The 10,423-nt window shown below is 45.0% G+C and overlaps 1 protein-coding gene across 1 annotated transcript in view; it reads right to left on the bottom strand.

The window, feature by feature from the left end:
• TBX6 (T-box transcription factor 6) overlaps positions 1–5,440 on the bottom strand; it is a gene marked incomplete at both ends in the record, with an annotated part of 32,015 nt that extends 26,575 nt beyond the window's left edge. Inside the window, one exon of the mRNA XM_082261601.1 lies at positions 5,323–5,440. Coding sequence (XP_082117727.1) covers positions 5,323–5,440 — 118 coding nt within the window. The remainder of the gene's footprint in view (positions 1–5,322) is intronic.
• Between the last annotated feature and the right edge of the window lie 4,983 nt (positions 5,441–10,423).

Below are 10,423 nucleotides of genomic sequence, written 5' to 3' on the forward strand. Positions count from 1 at the left end.
TCCCTGTACTTAGTTCTTGGGACTGTACACCTGCTGTGCCCATTATGAAGGGTTGCCACCATCCCTGCAGTTAGTTTCCAGGTCTGCACACCTGCTATATCCACTGCTTGAGAGGCTTTTCACATCTGCTGAGCCCATTTTGAGGGGTTCCCACCATCCCTGTTGAATAGTATAATTATTATTGTGAGAATATAAGGAGGAGGAATGCCTAAAGGTGAGTGGGAACACCCAAACCCAACTGTAAGGTAGACAGGAATAGAGCCAGAAATACCACTGGAGTCTCTAAGAGACATAACAATTCAGTGTTGTTAAATATCAGCTTTTGATTGGGCCGGTCTTTAATTGCAATCAAACAAGGTCATCCAGCGCCCAGGGCAAAGATAGCAAAGTTCGCCCCCCCCTTTCCTTTAGGGTTAGGGTCAGGGCGCCACCATCCCTGCAATCAATTATTGTGCCCAGGGCAGCCGTTCCTGCTGCCCACCCCTTGTGCCAGCCCTAATTGCAATACTTCCATGGTTCTATCTTAAAGTCTAACTTTTACGCACTGCTTTGTGGTGGGAAGGCAAGGTGGAGAGGGGTCATGCAATGGTCACATGACTTACAGCGCAGGCCCCTGATGTCACCAAGGCAGGTAATAAGACAGCAGGTGCCACCCCCCCCCCCCCCCAAACACCCAAAAAAGACACCTTTTGGAGGACTGCCCCATAAAAAAATAATGAATTAATATCATTCTAATTCTGTAGGTATCAAAAGCTACTACATGAGACTGATGTGAAGAATAGAATAACACAAAGTTTAATTTTCCCACTTTTATAATACAAACAGCCATCCAATCAACTACTGGCAGTCCAGGGACCACGGGAGGGAAGCCCTAACCTCCGACAACCAGATATCTCCCTTCACTAACCTGCAACAGCCAATAGAAATAAAGAAACTCACATGACTTCCCCATAGAAGGACAGAAAACAAATTGGACTCAGAATTTTAAATAGATGCCTACTAGTGATCGACCGATATCGGTTTTTCGTTGCCGATACCGATATTTTGGCCATTGCATATCGGTATGGGCCGATATGTGCCGACATTTTGAACATTTAAAGTTTTGCAAAATACAAAAACACAAAATACAAAGCACAATTTTCAACACAAATCTGTTACTGAGCCCTTTGGTGGGTGGCTGGCTGGCACCCTGTGGTGGGTGGCTGGCTGGCACCCTTTGGTGGTTGGCTGGCTGGCACCGTTTGGTGGCTGGCTGGCACCCTTTGGTGGGTGGCTGGCTAGCACCCTTTGGTGGTTGGCTGGCTGGCACCCTTTGGTGGTTGGCTGGCTGGCACCCTTTGGTGGTTGGCTGGCTGGCACCCTTTGGTGGCTGGCTGGCACCCTTTGGTGGGTGGCTGGCTGGCACCCTTTGGTGGCTGGCTGGCAGCCTTTGGTGGGTGGCTGGCGGGCACCCTTTGGTGGGTGGCTAGCTGGCACCCTGTGGTGGGTGGGTGGCTGGTACAGGCCTGTGAGTGGGTGTGTGAGTGGCTGGCTGGCACCGGGCAGCTGTGGGTGGTTGTATGTATGTGGCGGCTGTGTTAAACACACTGTTTGTGCACTGTACACTCACTGTCCCAAGGCGGCCTAAGAAGGCAGAAGCTGTCCCAGTGCGCGGAGGCACGTGGCGCAACATACGCGATGACGTCACGGCAATATCGGTAACCTCCGGGGCCGATTCCGATATATCAGGGAAAGTCCATATCGGCCCTTGATATATCAGCCTTGCCGATAATCGGTCGTTCCCCAGCCTACACACATCATATTCCACTTTAGGACCATCCATTGGTTGTTGATTGATTATCGATTGAGAAAATCAGCCGATAACCCTCTCCCTCTTGGCTTGGATTAGGATCATCTCATCGCGGTGCCGACCTTCCCCATCGCAAATACGGTTTCGTTACAACAATTTGCTGTTACAATCTAAGCTGACAATCTCGGATTGTGTATAATCGCCTACCACTAGGTCAGTAGGGGAGTATTGTAACCTTTCTATTACAAAATGGATACATTGAAACATGCATTTTATACAATGTTACACATATCCTCATCACCTTCAGGCTCGGTGCACACTAGGCGACTCTAAGGCTACGTTCACATGTGGGCGTATCGGATCGCGGGCAGAATCACCACGATTCTGCCCGCGATCCAGAAATCAATGCAAATCGCGGGACGCCTGTGCGCTGCCCGTGATTTGCAATGGCACCCCAAATGCTGTGCGATGTTGCCGCGATTTCCGCCTGCCGAATCACAGTAACATCGCGCAAACAAAATCGCGGGACGCATGACGCCCCCAAAGAAGCTCTTGTACCTTTTTTGTGCGTCCCGCGATTTTGTTTGCGCGATGTTACCGCGATTCGGCAGGTGGAAATCGCGGCTACATTGCACAGCGTTTGGGGTACCATTGCAAATCACGGGCAACGCACATGCGTCCTGCGATTTACATTGATTTCCGGATCGCGGGCAGCATCGCAGTGATTCTGCCCGCGATCTGCTACGCCCACATGTGAACGTAGCCTAAAGTTGCTGTAAATTTGATGTGGAACTTTCATGTGACTTTTACACTCTGTGGCACTCAAATCGCAGGAAAATCGCATCAAAGTAGTGCAGGAGCCTTTTCTGAAGTCGCAACGACTTCAGAAGTAGTAATGGCTGTCATAGAAAAGCATGGCATTTCCCTTTGGATTTATCTTGCGACAACCAAAGTCGCAGGAGTGTAGCTTCGGTTCACACTAGATGCGGTGCAAATTCACAGCGGACTGTGCACCGCATCAAAATCGCAACCCGTTCATGCAAATCAATTGCGTAGTGTTTGTTAAGTTAGCGACACCCTGAAATTGGTTTGCATAAAATAAACGGTTTGCAGTGCGAGTTGCAGAATCCGATTCTGGTGCGGACACCAAAAAGTGTCCTGCACCAGTTTGGTACAAATGCGATGCGATTTGAGCCACACAAATCCATGGCTCAAATCTCCCCCCAGAGACACCGCATGTAATTCGCACAGGAATGTGCTGCGATTCCTGTGCAAATTACATGCGGTGTCCGCACCACATCAGTGTGAGCACAGGCTCAATGTGACAAAACATTCTCCCTTTTTCTGGCTTAATTGGCTCCTTCATGACCCCCCACCCCCTCCAGATATCTGTGCTGTTTAACCTGCACCCAAGCTGGCCATACACTGTTAGATTTTTAAAGGAGTGATTGTACCGAAAATCACATCAGTTAATTAAATAATGTCAGCAGAGACTAGAATGTAATTGGAAAGTATGTCAAAGTTTTCCTTTGCTTTTTGATTTTGTGTTGAATAGAATTTCCAGAACAAAAAGCACATAGACTGTTGGAAATTCATTCGTTCAAGAAAATTATGTTTTCATCACTGTAGTCAAAATCAATCGTCGATTTGACCCCACTAACTGTTAGATAATCAAACCAACGTTTAAATATGAACATTTTCAAGGGAAATTTTACTGGTTTAGGGCCAGATGTAACAGTCCTACGCTGTAGAGTCAACCAAGCCCATCACAATCTGATTGTACAATCTACTTTAGATTCAACAACAGCTACAGATTGCAAGGAAATTCTTGACTGGGTACACATTGAATTGTTTAGTCTGGCCCACAGATTGCACAATTTTGGCAACACTGAAGGAGATTGTTCAGAAGCATATGGCTGAACTTGGTTTTGATTGTTCAGTTCCATCTTTAACACGTTACTGTACTACACATTGGAGGGCTTCTTGATTAGTTTAATCCCTTCTCACCCGTCTGGTTGTTCAAATCTTTAGCAACACATAGACACCACAAGCCACTCACAAACAATCTACTTACCGTATATACTCCAGGATAAACAGACTTTTTCAGCACGTTTTTTTTATGGCTTATACTGGAGTCAGGGTACCACTTACCTGTTCTCCGGTGCAGTGCGCATGCGCCGCCGCCACTCGGGAAATCCTGTACACGTTCAGCTATTTCCGGGCAGACCGCGCATGCGCGGGGACGTGTTGGCGCCGGGTAGCACCATTTTTAAATGTAAGGTGCCTCATGGAAAGGCAAGTGAGGCTCCTCCGCAGCCCCCTGCATCTCATCAGGAGATGCAGTGCTGTGGGCATGGTACAGGTTCTCCTGTACCATGCCCGCAGCACTGCATTTCCTGTACTATGCCCGCAGCCCTGTACCATGACTGTACTATCTCCTGTACCATGCCTTTACCATGCCTGTACCATCTTCTGTACCATGCTTGTACCATCTCCTGTACCATGCCTGTACCATCTCCTGTACCATGCCTGTACCATCTCCTGTACCATGTCTGTATCATGCCTGTACCATCTCCTGTACCATGCCTGTACCATCTCCTGTACCATGCCTGTACCATCTCCTGCACCATGCCTGTACCATCTCCTGTGCCATGCCTTTAACATGCCTGCACCATCTTCTGTACCATCTTCTGTACCATCTTCTGTACCATGCTTGTACCATCCCCTGAACCATGCCTTTACCATGCCTGTTCCATCTCCTGTACCATGCTTGTACCATCTCCTGTACCATGCCTGTACCATCCCCTGTACCATGCCTTTACCATGCCTGTTCCATCTCCTGTACCATGCCTGTGTTATCCCCTGTACCATGCCTTTACCATGCCTGTTCCATGTCCTGTACCATGCTTGTACCATCTCCTGTACCATGCCTGTATCATCCCCTGTACCATGCCTTTACCATGCCTGTTCCATCTCCTGTACCATGCTTTTACCATCTCCTGTACCATCTCCTTTACCATGCCTGTACCATCTCCTGTACCATGCCCACAGCCCTGCATCTCCTGTACCATGCCCGCAGCCCCTGCACCATGCCCGCAGCCCCTGTTTGAGGTCTCGTGGTGGTCCAGTTGGGTCCAGTAGTGCTGCATTTCCCACCCTAGGCTTATACTCAAGTCAATACGTTTTCCCAGTTTTTTGTGGTAAAATTAGGTGCCTTGGCTTATATTTGGGTCGGCTTATACTTGAGTACATACGGTATATGTCACAATTGTGTTAAAAATTGGTAAGAATGACCAATCGAAATGTTACAACGTATGGCCAGAATAAACGTGACCAGTCAACAATTTTTAAAAGGCAAGTTTCCCAGGGACTGGGCCTCTTCGTCGTCCTTCTGAGCCCTCCAACAACAAGAACGATAATTGAGACCTCAACCCAAGAACCAAAAATATTGCAGCATTTAACTTTTTGTTTGAGATGTAGGAAAGACATAGAAGAGGCCTAATGTCTTAATAGACCCCAACATGCTCTCTTACCTGAGTACCTGTAGGCATCATGATGGGCGCTGGTAGCGGGGTAGGTGGGCGGCAGGGAGTGCGGCGGTCTAACGGCGTACGCTGGTCCGTATTGCTGGAATAAATCGGAGTGGTACATGGTCTTCGGAGGCCAAATATCAGAACATGAGACCTTACAGGGTTCCCTGTAGGACCAGAGACGTGTCAACTAAGATCCTTCCCAACTGGTGTGAGGACAACACATTGACTGATCCTTGAAGGCCCAGCCTACACCTTTTGATGTGGGACCCTCCTGCTAGGTGAGAGGGAATGCTTGGGGGGGGAGGTCTCTTCACACATTAGGACTGAATTAAACTTTATTAAGGACCCTTTATGGCTGCAGAGGGGCCTCAGTTTGTCCAGTTGTCAGGAAATGCAGAAATCAGGGACGGAGATAGAGAGACAGGAGGGGGGCCGGGAAGCCACCTCAAGCCAAGTGCTATCGGAGTTGGATGACGGCTGCGTTATTCATGAAGAGGGTTTGTTACTTTTTAGTATTTAAAAAGATATTTTTGGTCATTTCAAAGAAAGAATTTGAAAAAAAAAAAAAAAAAATTAAATATTGTAATTTTCTAACAGATCACCTCATTTTCTTATTTTTGGAACTAAAGTAATTAGCGACCATCTGCATTTTAACCGCTTCTGGACCGGAAGGATTTGCCCCCTTAATGACCAGGCCATTTTTTGCGATTCGGCACTGCGTTACTCTAACGGACAATTGCGCGATCGTGCGATGCTCTACCTAAATAAAATAAATGTCCTTTTTTTCCCACAAATAGATCTTTCTTTTGGTGGTATTTGATCACCTGTGTGATTTTTATTTTTTGCAGTATAAACAAAAATAGAGCGACAATTCTGAAAAAAAAAAAAACAATATTTTTCACATTCTGCTATATGACATTCCCAAAAAAAAAATTTTAATGAAAATTTTTTTACATTTTAGGCTAATTTGTATTCTACTACATATTTTTGGTAAAAAAAATCGCAATAAGCGTATTTTGATTGGTTTGCGCAAAGGTTATCGCGTCTACTAACTACTGGAAAGATTTTTGTCATTTTTATTGTTTTTTTTTTTTTTTTTTACTAGTAATGGTGGCGATCTGCGATTTTTAGTGGGACTGCGACATTGCGGTGGACAGATCGGACCCCTAACTGACATTTTTGACACTTTGGGGGGGGGGGGGAATGGGGGGGGACCAGTGACATTACTACAGTAATTAAAAATATGCACTGTTACTGTAATAATGACACTGGCAGGGAAGGGGTTAACACTGTGGGTGATCAAGGGGTTAAATGTGAGCCTAGGGGAGTGATTCTAACTGTGGGGGGGGGCATGGCTTGTGAAATGATCACAGAGACCTATATAGAAGGATCACAGGCGCTCTGTGATCATTCCAGGGAGAAGGACGGTCAGCTGTGATTACAACAGCTGACCGTCCTTCTCTCTCAGGGGGGAGCGATCGCGGGTGGCAGGCAGCAATGAGTTGAGTGGGGGTGGGAGCGCCCTAGCTGCAGGCGCGTGACTGACGTATACCGGTCCTAAAGCGGGCGGTCCTTAAGCGGTTAACACATATCACTCATTGGCGTGCGCACAGGGTGTGCCAGGTGTGCCTGGGCACACCCTAATTACCCTATGTGGCGCAGATACCCCCTGTTTAAACTCCTGATATTTCACCAAAATACGCTAAAAGGGCTCCTAAATTTTTTTTTAGAAAACTAATAAAAAAATATAAAATTGTAAAAAATAATAAAAACTACTGACACTGATATCACTAAAACACGCGTGTCTAGATTCAGCTTCTCCATAATAAAAATAGTTCCTGTTCCCCTCTTTGCTGTGCAATGCAATTCGAAAAATAAATAATTTCCTGTTTTTTCGCATTTTAGAGCATTGGGAGGCCCATAGATGCCAATGACAGCACAACAAAATGCTTATAACATGCATTTTGATGCGTTGGCAACAAGTATTAACCATTTGACCTCCAGGAGATTTACCCCCCCCCCCCCAACCCCTTCATGACCAGGCCATTTTTTTCTATACGGAATTGCGTTGCTGTAACTGACAATTGTGCGGTCATGCAATGCTGTAACCAAACAAAATATATACAATTTTTCCCCACAAATAGAGCTTATTTTTGGTGATATTTGATCAACTCTGTTTTTTTTTTTAATTTTTTGTGCTATGAACAAAAAAGACAAAAAATGTGAAAAATAAACAATATTTTTTACTTTCTGCTATAAAACATATCCAATAACAAATTTAAAAATCACATTTCTTCATAAATTTAGACCAATGTGTATTCTGCTTCACAGGGGAGGAATGGGCCAGGGGGGCAAATGCCCCCCTGGGTCGCTCTGATGCCCCGTAAAAAGGCTGCTCCGCTTCTGCCACAGACATGCCTAAAGGATTCCTGGTGAAGAGAAGTAAAAAGTCTGGGTAGAGGTGGGTAGAGGGCGGAACCAAGGGTCGGTGCTCAGAGGTTGGTAGAGGGTGAAACCAAGGGTCAGTGCTTTGAGGTGGGTAGGGGGCGGAGACTTAGAAGGGGCGGTTCCTGCACCTATACTCCGAGAAAAAAAAAGCTCTGGGTATATTTATCTTTTTATACAGGTTAGTCAGCATAGGTGTTAGGAGTGGGGAGGGGACATTTTTAATACTAGTTAGGTTTATGCTGGAATTCTACTTTAACTCTACAAATATTTAACTATAACTAAAGGTAAAACTTTTTTTTTTCTTTTTTTTTTTTTTAGTTATGGATAAAGGGTAGAGGGAGAGGATTACCTGTCAGTTATTGCTGTCTGTGCCCCCATTCAGGACATTCACCCTCTCTATTTGTCCTGTTTACCATTATCATTGAAAGTAAAAGAAAACCACAATTCTTGGGCTGTCCCCAGAAAAAGTAATAAGTAGGAAATGTTCCAATGAGGGGACACTAGTTCTGGTGACCTAGGGGGTTTTACAAGGAATTTCCTTAATCTGCAGGGATTTCCTCTCACTTCCTGTTTGGCTATGGGACAGGAAGTAAAGGGAAATCTCCACAATGGGACACAGATGGCAAAAAAAAAAAAGACCGCACCATATCACCAAGACCGCACCATATTCAAAAGAATGTTATATAGCAGAATGTGAAAAATATTACTGTAAAAATGACACTGACAGGGAAGGGGTTAACTTTATTAGTTATCAAGGGGTTAAGTGTGTCCCTAGGGGCGTGATTCTAACTGTCAAGGGGCGTGGCTTGTGATGTAACCACAGAGACATGCGATCCTACATAGCAGGATCGCATATCCTCTGTGCTTACACCAGGGAGAATGACAGGCGGTTTTGTTTACATCAGCCGTCTGCCTTTCTCCCTCTCCAGCGGGAGATCACGAGTGACCGGCGGACATCGCAAACCAATCAAAATACGCTTATTGCGATTTTTTTTACCAAAAATGTGTAGCAGAAAACAAATTGGCCTAAAATGTTAAAAAATGTTGATTTTTACATTTTTTTTTTTGGAGAATTTCATATAAAAAAAATGGGAAAAATATTGTTATTTTTTCAAAATTGTCGCTCTTTTTTTGTTTATAGCGTAAAAAGTAAAAATAGCACAGGTAATCAAATACCACCAAAAGAAAGCTCTGTTTGTGGGAAAAAAGGGATGTCAATTTCATTTGGGTTCAGCGTCGCACGACCGCGCAATTGTCCGTTAAAGTCACGCAGTGCCGAATCGCAAAATATGCCCTGGTCTTTGAGCAGCCAATTCCTCCGGGGCTTAAGTGGTTAATGCACAAAAACAAAATATAATACCCAATTGTTTGGTAAAACATCAAAGATTATGTTAGGCTGAGTAAATAGATACCAAACATCACGCTTTAAAATTGCGCACGCCTTGCAACAACGACAAATCACGTACTTCTTATTAAGCATGTGTGGTGTGATAGGTGTTTACATACCGACGGGGGACCGACACTTGCGTTTGACTTTGTTTGACTTTTATTACACTGTCCTTTGCTCTTTTTTTTTTTTTGAAATCACTTTTATTGTTATCACAAGGAATGTAAATGTCACTTGTGATAGCAATAGGGCAGTGACAGGTCCTCTTTACTAAGAATCTGAGGTCTGTTAGAACCCAGATCTCCCCTCTGTCCTTAACCACTTCCCCCTTAATGACCAGGCCATTTTTTTGCCATTCGGCACTTCGTTACTTTAACTGACAGTTGCGCGGTCGTGCGATGCTGTACTTAAATAAAATTGATGCCCTTTTTTCCCCACAAATAGAGCTTTCTTTTGGTGGTATTTGATCACCTGTGCGATTTTTATTTTTTGCGCTATAAACAAAAAAAGAGCGACAATTCTGAAAAAAAACAAACAATATTTTTCACATTCTGCTATATAACATTCTCAAAAAAAATTAAAAATCTAAATTTTTTAACATTTTAGGCCAACTTGTTTTCAGCTACATATTTTTGGTAAAAGAAATCGCGTATTTTGATTGGTTTGCACAAAATTTATTGCGTCTACTAACTACGGGAAAAATTTATGTCATTTTTATTGTTTTCGGGTTTTTTTTACTAGTAATGGCGGCGATCTGCGATTTTTAGCGGGACATTGCGGCGGACAGATCGGACCCCTAACTGACATTTTTTACATCTTTGGGGGTACCAGTGACATTACTACACTAATCAGTGCTAAAAATATGCACTGTTACTGTAATAATGACACTGGCAGGGAAGGGGTTAACACTGTGGGGTTAAATGTGAGCCTATGGGAGTGTTCTCTAACTGTGTGGGGAGGGGGGCGTGGTTTGTGAAATGATCATAGAGAGTGAGACCAGTGATCCTATGTAAAAGGATCACAGGAGTTCTGTGATCGTTCCAGGGAGAAGAACGGTCAGGTGTGTTTACAGCAGCTGACCGTCCTTCTCTCTCAGTGGGGAGCGATCGCGGGTGTCAGCAATAGGAGCCGTCTGACCCATGCATCGGCTTCCCCGCTGCTGAGTGGGGGCGGGAGCGCTCGCTCGCCCCCTAGCTGCCTGCTCACAACAGACCTACGTCGATTTGCGCAGCAGAGCCACGTTGCCACAGTAAATAGGCGGCGGCC

Source organism: Pelophylax lessonae (assembly GCF_965119305.1).
Source record: "Pelophylax lessonae genome assembly, chromosome: 6".
Taxonomy (NCBI): Eukaryota; Metazoa; Chordata; class Amphibia; order Anura; family Ranidae; genus Pelophylax; species Pelophylax lessonae.